The sequence below is a fragment of the Manis pentadactyla genome, chromosome 7 (assembly GCF_030020395.1).
Source record: "Manis pentadactyla isolate mManPen7 chromosome 7, mManPen7.hap1, whole genome shotgun sequence".
Lineage (NCBI taxonomy): Eukaryota > Metazoa > Chordata > Mammalia > Pholidota > Manidae > Manis > Manis pentadactyla.
This window is the reverse complement of record NC_080025.1, coordinates 14,493,017-14,506,681: the sequence shown is the minus strand read 5'-3', so window position 1 is coordinate 14,506,681 and position 13,665 is coordinate 14,493,017. Positions and strand designations below refer to the sequence as shown.

The following is a 13,665-nucleotide window of genomic DNA, read 5'->3' as shown; positions in this document are numbered from 1 at the left end:
CCATATATGGTTGGGTTTATATCTGGACTCTGGTCTGTTCCATTGGTCTATGGGTCTGTTCTTGTGCCAGTACTAAATTGTCTTGATTACTGTGGCTTTGTAGTAGAGCTTAAAGTTGGGGAGCATAATCCCCTCAGCTTTATTCTTCCTTCTCAGGATTGCTTTGGCTATTTGGGGTCTTTTGTGGTTCCATATGAATTTTTGACTTACTTTTTTCTGGTTTGTTGAAGAATGCTATTGGTATTTTGATAGGGATTGCATTGAATTTGTAGATTGCTTTAGGCAGGATGGCCATTTTGACTATATTAGTTCTTTCTATCCATGAGCACGGGATGCAGCTCCATTTATTGGTGTCTTCTTTAATTTCCCTCTGAGTGTCTTGTAGTTTTCAGGTATTGGTCTTTCACCTCCTTTGTTAGGTTTATTCCGAAGTATTTTATTCTTTTTTATGCAATTGTAAATGGAGTTTTTTTCCTATTCACTTTCAGCATAATTAAAAGCATTTATTTTCTAAAAGGTGATGTTATTTCACAGTCCTAATTTATTTGCTTTCTTAACTTTAGGTTGCTATAGGCAGAACAGACATTGAAGACTTAGACCTCTATGCTACATCTCGGGAAAGGCGATTTCGTTTGTTTGCTTCTATAGAATGTGAAGGGCAATTATTCATGACTCCATATGATTTTATTTTGGCTGTTACAACAGATGAGCCCAAATGTAAGTATACCTTTAGAATTATCTTAATAATTTTTCAATTAAATAGTTTTCTTACTTGTAGTTTGTAAAGGTTTAGCACAGTACAAGTTTTTCAGACCAACTTAACCAGGTAATGTGCTATTTCAAAAGATATGCTATAGAATGTTACCAGACTAATGTTTTGTATAAACTCTTACTGATTATCTTTTCTCTTTTCATAAACTTTGAGTTGGTCCCTCTTTCTCAGTACCTCAAACTTAAACATCACTTTACTCTTGACATTTTTTACAATAGGTTCATGGTCTGCCTGTTCAATTCTTGTATCTCACCTGAACATAGTAATTCAGAAGACTGGCCTTGAAGTTAGACCTGGGCAAGAATTCTGTCCATCTCTTCTGTATATGTCATGGCTCCTATAGTGTAAATATACACTAATTGTTTCTTTCCATGTGTTAGAACAGTGGTTCTCAAAATCTTTGGGATTATGTACATTGCTTACATATCTCTTTATGTCTAACTTAATAGAAGACAGCTAGATTTTTGTCTCTGCTTTTATATTCAATCTTTTATAATATGTTGTTTTCATGAGTATATGAAGAAAATCTCACAATATGTAACTAGGAAAAGTTGTTTTCATGAGTATACGAAGAAAACCTCACAAATATGTAACTAGGAAAAGGGAAGAGTATTTTAATAGCCTTTTCAGATAACTATAGTTACTCTTCTTTGACGCTGTATCATCACTGGGCGAGTGGTATTTTCTTGTAGTTGCAATGTGTAATCTGAAACTTTTGTGATCTGTTAGATTAAAGTCCATTGGCCTACATTGTACTTTGTGTGGATCTTTTACCTTTATGTCCTCTTATAGCATCAATTGGATAAATGATGGCTCACTGAGTTATCCAGATCTTCCACATGTTAACACATTTTATTATACAATATTTTTTAAAATTCACATTCATTGATACTATCATAATCTTATCATAAAAGTATTTACTTATTGAAAAGTTGTCAAACACAAAATTTTTCCATTCTAATTTTTTTCCAGATTTCTAATAACTTTTCACTTGAAAGCTCATGTGTTGTCATTGCCAAAAAATTTTGTCATTGTTGTTTTCCTTAAGCAATAAGCTGACTGCTCTTTTGTAAGAAAACATCTGCAAACTACCTAGGTCTGAGTAACTATAATTTGTCTTTCAGTTGTTCTTTCAAGTAAAAATTGTGTTCCATGAGAAAAGGAACAGGTTTAGTTTACCACTCACATGATCACACAGTGCTTTTTCTCAGGACAGCTGTAGTACTTTGGAATGTACACCAGAAGTGCTTTATGCACACTTCACATTTCATCTCCCAGAATATTAAATGACATGTATTCAAGGACATCTGTCAAATGCCAGGAATTGCACTCAGTGGTGAGAGGAATAAAAAAACAAATGCTCTCCACCCTCATGTTGCTTACAGTCTGGTTAAAGAAACAAATACTGATCAATGAAATACACAAATGTGTGACAAATTATATCTGTGATAAATATCAGGAAAGAAAGATACTTGTTGCTGTGAGTGTGCATGTTAAGAAGTGACCTAGTCAGAGAGCTCAGGGAAGTCTGCCCTGAGGAAATAAACATCAATGTGAAATATGAATCATGAGTGAGAATTAACTAGGGGAATGGAAGTTGGGAATAGACAATTGCAGCTGAAGAGACAGCATGTATAGAGGTGCCATGACAAGAAGGAGCATACTACATCTACAGAATGAAGGAAGATCCTGGTGGCTATAGTGCAAAGAGCCAGGAGGACTGGTGTGAGCTGAGGCTGGGTATGTGGGGCCAGGCCAAGTCATTCAGAGTCTGTAAGCGTATATTAAACATCTTTGTTTTTATCCTAAATGTAATGGAAAATCATGGTGGCAGTTTAAGCTGCAGAAGAATTTGATGTGTTGAAAAACAAAATTCAACTGAGTAAATTTTAAAGATTTTATTGGCTTTATTCAATGATACATGAATCAGCATCCAATCTGGCAGATAAAAAGGAGCTCCAAGAAAGTGTGTAAAATGAAAGATTTATAGGCAGAAGGGATCAGGAACAAGGAAGTTATACAAGGAAAAAAAAAAGTGGGTTGATTATTGCAAGATTACTTTCCTTTAGGGAATAGCAAGGGTCTGTCAGGCAGATAATCTAACTAGTGCTCGTCAGCCCATTCCTGATTGACTGGTGTAAGATTCCATCTCTGGGAAAGACAAAACTGTAATTCAGTCTTGGTTTGGTGACATGGAGCTCAGCATAAGCGACTCCATTTGGGAGCTGTTGTCCTGTTTTTAGCAAGTGCATACCATGATTAGAGTTGTTTTAAAAGATCTTTCAGGATGGAGCTAGATTAGAGAGGGCCCGAGTGAGCATGAGCAGATCAGAGAGGAGACTTGTCAATGCTTCAAAAGTTTCTAAAGTGGTAGCAGTGATGATAAGTAACGAATAATAAAGTTTTCTGGCTGGCTTAACTGGGTGGATGGCGGTAGGGATCAAGATTGAAGGGACAAATTACAACTTTAGTTTTGGACATGATGTTTTTAAGACAACCTAGATATGTAAAAGAGATGATATCACAGAGGCATTTGGGTCTGGCTCTTGATCATTCATTTCAATTCATTGAAAATCAAAGTACCAAATAATTTGTTTATCTCCTTGAAACTGTCAAACAAATGTATTAAGTTAGGTTATTATAGCCATTGTTTCTTCAGAGAAAGGGATATGGCATAACCAAATGTTAAAAGAAATCCTCAGATCTAATGTGTAGCATGGTAACTGTAATACTGTATTGTAATTGGTAATACTCTTGTATAGTTTAAATTTGCTAAGAGAGGTAGATTTTAAGCACTCTTAACAGTAGTGGAAAAAAAAGTAACAATGTAAGGTGAAGAAAAATTTGTGAAAGTTAAAAAAATCCTAAATAATTTGGCAGATCAGCTACTTTGCAAATTAGCTTTTAATGAATTTGTTTTTGATGCTTTGGATTATTTCCATTGGAGAACAGGGGAGAGGGCTGGGTTGAAGTATTATTTAGAATTCATCTGTATATGATTGATAGTTAATGCAAGTATATATGGATGATATTGCCTAGGGAGGCAGTGCAGTATGAGAATATAGATGACCAGGGTCCAATCCTTGAGGAACTCCTACACAGTAAGGGATGAGGAAACGAAGGCTTGAAGGGATGAGCCTCAAAAGGAGACATAGGGGTGTCCAAGGCATAGGAAGAAAATCAAAACAGTTTGGAGGCATAGAAGCCAAGGAAAAGGACCAGAATGGTCAATTGAGTAGAATGCTACTGGGAAGTCAAGTTAGATGAAGACAGAAGAATGTCTACTAGATTTAGTAATTGAAGATTATTGATGATTTTCTTCAATGATGTTTTATTGTAGTGATTAGGGCAAAGAGAAGATTGCAAGAGTAGGAGATGAAAAAATGAAGACAGTGAGTATAAAAAGCTCTTTAAAGATGTTTGGTTGTGAAAGAGAAAGGGAATGAAAGAGGTAGTTGAAGTAGAGACTTCATCAGGCATGATTTTACAGGGAACTGTGAGGATAGCATCTAAAGCAGAGGGAACCACATGAGCAAAAACATGGATCAAGAGAATAAATGGTGTGTTCATAGGACTGTGTAAAGTAATAGTGGTAGAAAAGGCTATAAATTAAGGAGGGCTCTTTTTTTGAAGAATTGGAAGGCTGTGATAGGGATTATTATATCTTTCTGTGTTCCTTTAATCCTCCTTTCTTTCTCCTTCCCTTCTTTCAAGAAATATTTATTGAGTACTTTCCATGTACCAGGCAACCATATTTATTTAGCATTGGAATTGGTTGTTTCTGTATTTGTTGTCCTATAATATTTGAAGTTCCCTGAGTACAGGGACTTTATATACATAAGTAGATATATATGTGCTCCATAGATTTTTGCTTAATTGATTTAGTACAATATGGATTTTTAAATATTAAAGTTAGTATAGATTTCATAAAACTCTAAATATATTTCTTAGAATATCACATGGTATTTTTGTATTAAATTCTATAAGTTTTGTCTAACATATCTGAGAAGTCATTCTTTAAATGATGCTTAATGATTTAAAATTTCTTAATATGAAAACTTTTAATTCATTATTTTCTTGAGCTTTTTCTTCATATTATACTCACTGGAAGCCTGCTTTTTGGATTTTTGCTTTTTGGAAATGACTTTTGTGGTGATTCTTTCATAGGTTTTCCAAAACCATTACTTGCAAGAAAAAGACAGGTTTCCATTTTTTAAAATTTTCATCGAATATTTAACCACAAATTGATCAGTTAATTTTCAACTGTTACTCATAAAACATAATTAAGGATGATCACTAAAGATCAAGATGTTTGTAAAAACTTTCTTGAAAGTGTAAGGTTATAAAAAGAAGTATTTGCCTCAGAACATAAAATATGCTTTACCAACTGAATATTAAATCGTATACATATCAAAGCAGCATATTGAAATTAGGCAGGCATGTGTTTCAGCCTTGGCATTCATTTACTAGCTTTGAGCACTTAGTTAAGTTTTTTTAACTTTTTTTCCACTCATTTCTAAAATAAAAATAATAGCTTCCTGAAGGTTCTTGAGAACTGCGTGGTATCAGACGTGTTTGGTATCGATCCTGACACACAGGGAGCACTTGGTAAATGCTGGTACCCATCTTTGTCATTATCATCAGCATCACTATCCTATCACCTGAGTTAATCACCACAGTTTTAAAAAAATCTCATATAATTTTATGGTGACCTCAACAGAAAAACGTGGTATGCTGTAATAAACATTTGCCTAATACTTATAGTGCAAATAAATGGTGATCTTGATATACATTTGATTATTGATTATAACTTTGTATCTGAAATCTAGAAAATTTATTTTACCTACCTAAATAGAACCTGAAAGGTGAATTTTCCTTCTAGAACTCAAATGAGTAATTGATTATTTTGTTGTAATAACATATATCTTCAAGTATTATTGTAATTGTAGTTTAAAGAAATATACTGTTAAAACATTTTAGACATATGTAAAGTATTAAAAATATAATGAAAATAAGCCTAAAGTTTAAGAAATAAAATATATCCAGTAGATTTGAAATCCCTCTTCACCCAAGATTTATTAATACATGAAGTAGCTTCATATGAAATAAGGAATTTAGAAAACCAGAAAATCCTTTGAAGAATAATCTTAATGGCTCTTTAGACTTAATAAAAGAAGCTAATAATATTGAACATGGTAACATATCCGGCGGAATGAATGTCTTTTGTGAATAATTTACCCTGGAAATCTTACAAACCCTACAAAACTCAAGAGTGTGTCTAACTTCCTTTTTTGATAAATAGCTTCTGAACATTGCATAAGAGCATTTGCATGTACTTTTGTACCATTTATTTTTCTTCTTTTTTTACTGCTATATTTAGAAAGCAATGGAATAATAAATATTATTTCCTTTGTTCTGTTCACTTGGAAAAGGAAGATGTCTTTATGAAATAAATGTATACAATATCATAATTAAGGTTAAATTCTGAATTCTACTTTTTAGACTTGTGATTTTAATCATTTGATTACACATTCGTGTAAACTTTCTTGAGTAAAGATGTTGCTGTATAGAAAAGAAATCTATCTCCATAAAAGTAAGTTACTAAATTTTAGAGCATATTTTTTTCTTTTGATCTTAAAATGACTTAAAATAATGTTTTAAAAGAGAAAATTATATAGCAAAAAATGCCTATTTTATAATCTTGAGTTTGACATATTTTTACATTAACTGTGGTTAACTATGGAGAAATAACCACATTGTCATGTAGAAAAATTATTGGTTGTTATTATCGTAATGTAACTGAAATAATTAATATTTACCAGTTTCTAATGCAGCAGTATTGTAGGACTTAATCGCATATAAAGCTGGAGATAATTCTTGGGCAGGCATTAGACAACGCAGTATTCAAATCTGAGTAAAGGAGTCAGCAATATTGACTGAACATTTATTCCAGTATTGCAAGATGTACAGTGTTTAAGATCTTCAGGGATGTGAGGACTAATCAGAAAAAGAAAGTGATCCCAGGTATCTTATTTAAACTCTTAACACTTTGTTCCAGAAATGATTCTTAAAACAGGAGAAAAGAATGGAAAATGGAAGAGTCCCCCTCACATTACCTGCTCTCTCCTTCATCTCTTTTTCTCAGTGTCCCCTATTCTTCCCCTTCAACCTAGAGAGAACTGACCTTTGAATTATAGTCAGAGATATCAGTACAACAGAGATCATAGGTAACAGCTTAGAATTATAATCTCTCTGTGTTAATATTTTATATTCTAGTATGAATATTTAATAAATATCATTATGTTTTTGACAAAACTTACAGAATTTAATACAAAAATACCAGGTGATATTCTAAGAAATATATTTAGAGTTTTATGAAATCTATACTAACTTTAATATTTAAAAATCCATATTGTACTAAATCAATTAAGCAAAAATCTATGGAGCACATATATGTCTACTTATGTATATAAAGTCCCTGTACTCAGGGAACTTCAAATATTAAAGCCTGTAGGATGTTTAACATGGAGTAATAAGTTAACTTACTTTATAAATCCAGAAATCCCCAAAGTAAGATAATGATTATGGAAACTGTGTTTCCTAATCTCCTGACATTATTTATTATAAATACTTTATAGTAGATTACACAAATACCTAACACAAATAAAATCATATCTTAGATCCAAATCTTGAGGTTAACAAAAACTTCCTTTTAGATATAAAATCTTGGTGTCATAGTATATGGTTGTATATGGTGACTGAATTCAGATATACATTACATGATGTATTTATTAACTAATTCTTTTATGTTTGCTTATTATAGTTGCTAAAACGTGGAAGTCACTTTCCAAACAGGTAAGTTAAAGCTGTTGGTGTACATATGCAGGTACCTTATATATATATAAATAAAAATGTCTACATATTAAATCATATCACAGTGCCAATTTTACCCTGCAGATTTCCAGAAAACAAAAAGGTGAACAATTCCGACTGTTGTTGATGTGTGGATCAGTGGTAACTCTCATGTGGAATGTAAATTTGTATATTCACTTTGGAAAATAACTTGGCATTATCTACTAAAAATTAAAGAAAACATATATCCTATACCTAGCGATTTTAATCCTAGGTTTAAATTTTACAACAGTGCATGCACATGTACCTAGTAAAGTTAAACTTGAATGTGCATTATGATCCAGCAGTTCCACACCAGGGCATATACCTAGAGAAATTCACATATGCAGGAGAGGTTCATGGGAATGTCCATAGATTGTTCATAATAACCAATAAGACTGAAATACAATGTCAATAGTAGAACTGATAAATAAATTTTGATATATTCATACAGTGAATACTATACCAAGGGAAAACAAATGAATTATAACATCGCTTTAACTAGATCAATCTCAGAACATAAGGACAAAATAAGCAATTCAGAAAAATATAAAGTATAATTTCATTTATATAAAGTCCAAACTGGGGAAATGGAACCATATTGTTTAAGGATACATTCATAGGTAGGAAAACTAAGGAATGATAAATATGTAATTCAAGACAATACTTATCTTTGGGAGAGCCAGAGGGGAATACCATCAATGGAGGGGGACAAAGAAGCTTCTAAAGAACTGGTAATTTTCCATATCTTAAACATTCCTAACTTTAAATTTTACATACATTCCTTTTGTACTTTTATATGTATGATAAACTTTAACTAAAAAAAATAGTATTAGCATAGTAGTCTAGGGAACTTCCTTAACAAATTAAATTCTTTAGAAGCCTGTAGCAAACATCATGTTTACTTGTGAAACTTTAGAGACATTCTCTTTAAAATTAGATATATTGCAGATATGTCTGCTACCACACAACTACTCACTATTTTACTATAGGTCTAAGCTAATGTAGTGCATTAATTTGTTAGGGCTGCCCAAGTACTGCAGTTTGGGTAACTTAAACAACAGAAATTAACTTTCTCACAGTTCTGGAGGCAATAAGTTTGAAATCAAGGCGTTGGCAGGGTTGGTGTCTTCTGAGGCCTCTCTCCTTGCCTTGAAGATGTCTGTCTTCTCCCTTCATCTTCACATGTCTTTCCTCTGTGCATGTCTGTTTACTAATCTCTTCTTATAAGGACACCAGTCATATTGGATTAGGGCCCACTAGTAATGATGTCATTTACCAACCTTACTTACCCCTTTAAAGGCCTTATCCTCAAATGCAGTCACATTCTGAGATACTGAGAGTTATGACTTCAAATGTAAAATTTGAGGTGGGCACAATTCATATATGTGGTATGACAAGAAAAATAAAAGAGGTTCTAAATATTGTAATAGTAGCAAACAATATGAGAGAAAAATGTAAAAGAAAACATAGATTTCAAATTTAAAGCCTAGCGGGGTTGCTGCTGACTGTAAGATCAATGAACCAAAATTAATAAGCTATTTCTGCACCAACAATAGCACATAGACACTGTACTATCAAATAAGATGCTTTTCACAATAGCAATAAAACTATTAGTGTACTTAACTACTAGTATGAACTAATAGGGTACAAAACTACTTAGTGTGCTCAATAGAAAATGTGCAAGATAGTTTTTAAAAGAGATGGATAAATAGAACAATATATCTTGTTGATGGATGATCTAACTTGAAATTATTGTCAAATTTTACTAAATTAAATATCAAAAACCAGCATTCCAAAGACATCATCAACAATGTTCAAAGTTGCATGACAAATGAGAGAATATGCTTGTGGTATATTAACAGAAAAGGTTAAGTGTCTTGTACTCATAGAACTCCATAAAAAGGATGTTAAATAAATTTAGACTGACTCATGGAACTTAGGAATGTTCTATACTTGCAATTACAGTTTATAATTATTATAAGGAACACAAATCAGGACCAGCCAAATGAAGAGACATGTAGAGCAAGGTATAGGAGGATCCCAAGCACAGAGCTTTCATGCCCTCTCCCCAAGGAATCAGTATTTTTCTTCCTCCTAGCATATCTATGTTTTCACTAACCTAAAAGCTCCACTGAGCTTGGTGTCCTAAGTTTTTATTGAGAATGTCATTACATACATATTTTTCACTGACTTATTGGCCATGTGATTGAACTCAATCTCCAGTCCTTCCCCCGAGGCTGGAAGAGTTCAAAGCCTCAACCCTCTGTTAACTTGGTTGTTCTGACAATCAGCCCTGTCCTGAGTCATCTCATAACTTAGGTGTGATTCCTCCCAGGAACTAGAGACAAAGGCCAATTCATTATACAGTGTTCCTACATATGAGACCAAGATAAACACTGGGAGTGGTGAGAAAGAATCCCAGTCTGAGTGGAAATATAATAGATTTTAATAAAATTTAATAGTCCTTAAAGTTAACAAGAAGACAAGATCAGTATATGAGTTATGATCTAGACCAGAATAAAATAAATGATTACTAAAGTAAACTGCTTAGAGTCAGTAAGGATCTGGTAAATCATTTAGCAGTTGTGCAACCTTGGGTGAGTTACTTATCCTCTTTAAATCTCAGTAAACTATGCATGACAAGGATTAGTTTTTAGAATTAAATAAGATACTGTATTAGCCCATAGCCAGGCAGATGGAGGGTACTGAGTAAAAGTAGCTATGATTTTTTGGTCTTAAACTCTAGCTTAGTTTAAGTTAAAAGAATTGGAGTTGAATACATGGAAACAGGTAAAATGGAGAAAGAAGTTAGTATTTATACAATAGACATGGTATAAAGTATAGAAAATATATGCAAATTAAAAAAATTTCTTGCTCTAACAAAAATATTTACGAGCTTATTATTGTTTGAACAGTAAATATGCCTGCTTCTCATCGTTATTCATAACTGAATTCTTACCTGTGTGCTATTGCTACCCTAATCAGGAACTACCCACAGCCTAGTGGCATTTGTTACCTGCAGTGCAGAGAAAGCACTCTGAAATGAAAGCAAGGTTCATAGATGGGCTTTGGAGAGTCCACATCACCTAAAAATACCTCGCCTGCCATTGTTATCACAGGAATTCCTTACTTGCCTGCTAACTCAGCTTTGTAATGAAAAACTTGGTTTGAATACCAGAGCATTTTTAAGTACAACTGCATCAGGAAGTTTTGTCCAAAGTGCTTCGTAGACTTGAATGTGCGTCAAAATCACTTCGAACTTGTTAAAAATATAGATTCTGGTTCAGTAGGGCTGGAATGGCAACTGAGATTCTGCATTTCTGACAAGCTCCTAGCTGAATCATGATCTATTGAGGAACCACACTTTGAGTAGCAAGAATCAGATCTGGAAATAGAAGTGCTTTCTAGTGTTTTCAGTGTGTTACTTAGCAGACTAGTTTTTAAATTTCTACTTGTTTCAAGTTATTGTGCCAATTCCTTTAACAGTTTTTCTTCACAATTAATCAGAAAACAATTTTCACTTATTTTTAACACAGTATGCACAGTAAATTCAAAATTGCCTTAGTGTCTGAGCAATGATTCAAATGTTTAAATTTTCAAAATAATGTCTCTACAGATTAAAAAAAAAAGCTAACTAACCATCAATTGAAGTCTGCAGTCTTTATTGAATATTTAAGTTAAAATTAGGGGAAAATAATGGGGGGAATCTAGTAACCATAATGTTGCTCATGTGATTGTATATTAATGATACCAAAATAAAAAAAAATTAGGGGGAAATAAGTTAAAACAGTGGCCACAATGTCTCAATATCCCAGTCCTGCCACTTCATCTAATATCCTCATTCTTTGAGTCTCTATTAAAGTATTCTTCATTGTTTCCTAATAATAATCCTTTGTCTATTTACTTCCTCTACCACAAAGCCCCCTAAAACCAAGAGGGCTACAGAGAAGAGACAGTATGTGAAGCTAGATATCATATCTGATTTTAATAAGGAAACCCATGTTTTCCTATGGCTTTCATGAAAGAAAGTATCCGAGATTCCATCGGACTGGCTCCAGAACTTAAATTTGCTGTTTTATCTTAATTGATGATCTCATATACATTCCTCCAATTATTAAATTTATCTGAAATTGTTGGTAGCCAGTTGAACCTAATGTAGCATCTTTATCATTTATATTTGAATTGGGAAAATACTGGTTTTATGATTGAATGAACCACAGGTATAGAATGGGATAAATAAATACAGCCATATCTTTTAAGTGGAGAATTCTTTTGCATAGGCATTTAAATATATTTTTGATCTGCTTTGTAAGTGGCTTACCTATTAATGAGTGTTATGATACCTTATGTCATAGGAATTAAATCAAATGCTCTCAGGAACACCACCAGTTTGGAAAGGATCATCAAAGTTATTTCGTAATCTCAAAGAAAGAGGTAAATTAACTTAGTATTTATGCATTTAATGTTTATACTATTTTATATACATATTTTTCTCATACTTAAAATAATTTTACAATTACATATGTATGTTTTGTGTGTATTTTTGTGTAGAGAAAAAACTGAAAAGAAAACACCAAAATATTAATATTTATTGTTTCAAGGTAGTGGGATTAAAGGTGATTTGTATTTTACTTTTTATATGTATCTTACTCATATCTTCCAAATCGTTTAAAACAAAGTAAACTTTTATAGTTAAAAAAAATGTTTTTTTTAAGCATACAGAGAAGTATAGATTATATTTTCCGACAGAAAGCCTTTATCAAAAATACTCATCTTTCAATATCTATTTTTCCTTCTTCCGTTTTACTTCCAGGGAATCATAGATTTTCTTGAATTTAATCAATATGAAAAACTTATTGGCCACTTGAACTTATTTCTTTTCTTTTTTTGCAAATGAACAAACAAACAAAACAGAAATAGACTCATACATACCCAGAACAGACTGGTGGTTACCATGGGGTAAGGGAGTGGGGGGAAATAGGTGAAATGTATAAAGAAATACAACTTCCAATTATAAAGTAAATTGATTATGAGGATGACAACATAACAGGGGATATAGTCAATTATAATATCTTTGTATGATGACAGATTATATCTACATTTAAAATGGTGAGCTCTTAATAAAGTATATAATTGTCAAATCATCATTGTATACATTGCATATTGAAACCAAAATAATATTATATATCAACTATACCTCAATAAAAAAAGAACATGTTTCTTTTAAAAACAATACTCACTAAAAAAAAAACAAAAAACAATACTCACTGCAAAATCCACCTGTTTGACTTACTGTATTCTATCATAGTTAACTCATTAATTTATAATTTCCTTGTAATCAAATTACATAGCTTTTACTACAGTTTTCTTTTACAGTGTACTTTTTGTACATATTTATAGTAAAAAATAGCCAACTTTCTTGAATCTTAAAAAGGAATTTTTCTTAGGAACATACTGTTTTATATTCTCAAGTATAGGAGTATGCAAAATAAAAACATTGAAATTCTATAAATAGTTAAATTTTCATTTTCATCAATTTTAACCAATATTGATTTTAAAATATTATATTTTCTCTAGCAAGAGGATAAATACTTGAAAGGAATAGTTATAACTTATATAGTTTATCTAAGTAGAATTAGAAATTTAAATTGCTTCCACCTGGTTCTTATAGACTCTGAAAGAGGGGACCCCTTCTTTTACTATAGACTTTTCATAACTAGGGTTTTAAAATCATTGCGAAATCTGGGCCAAATTGTCTTTAAAACTCTTGTAATTTTTTTCCTGGCATTTGTCTTAAAGACTGCTATTCAAATATTACAGTAAGATGATAGGATCAGGAAAATTCAAAGCTCAGAAGGATCAGGTAAATTAATGAATTTTGAAAATATTTCTTTAGTATCTTTTATGGGAAAATAGAAATTATATAATCTGAGGAAAATAAATGCATGGAAGAAGGAAATTCTTTTGTGGCTATGAAGCACCTGTAATGTGACTACTGT

At 32.2% G+C, this 13,665-nt stretch overlaps 1 protein-coding gene across 2 annotated transcripts in view; it reads left to right on the top strand.

Annotated features, from left to right (window-relative positions):
* Positions 1-13,665, top strand: part of MICU3 (mitochondrial calcium uptake family member 3) — an 82,423-nt gene that overhangs the window by 29,648 nt on the left and 39,110 nt on the right. For both annotated transcript variants that reach the window (XM_036894310.2, XM_036894309.2), the window contains exons 2-4: positions 564-717; positions 7,596-7,627; positions 12,022-12,100. In XM_036894310.2, the coding sequence (XP_036750205.2) occupies positions 564-717; positions 7,596-7,627; positions 12,022-12,100 (265 nt within the window). The remainder of the gene's footprint in view (positions 1-563; positions 718-7,595; positions 7,628-12,021; positions 12,101-13,665) is intronic.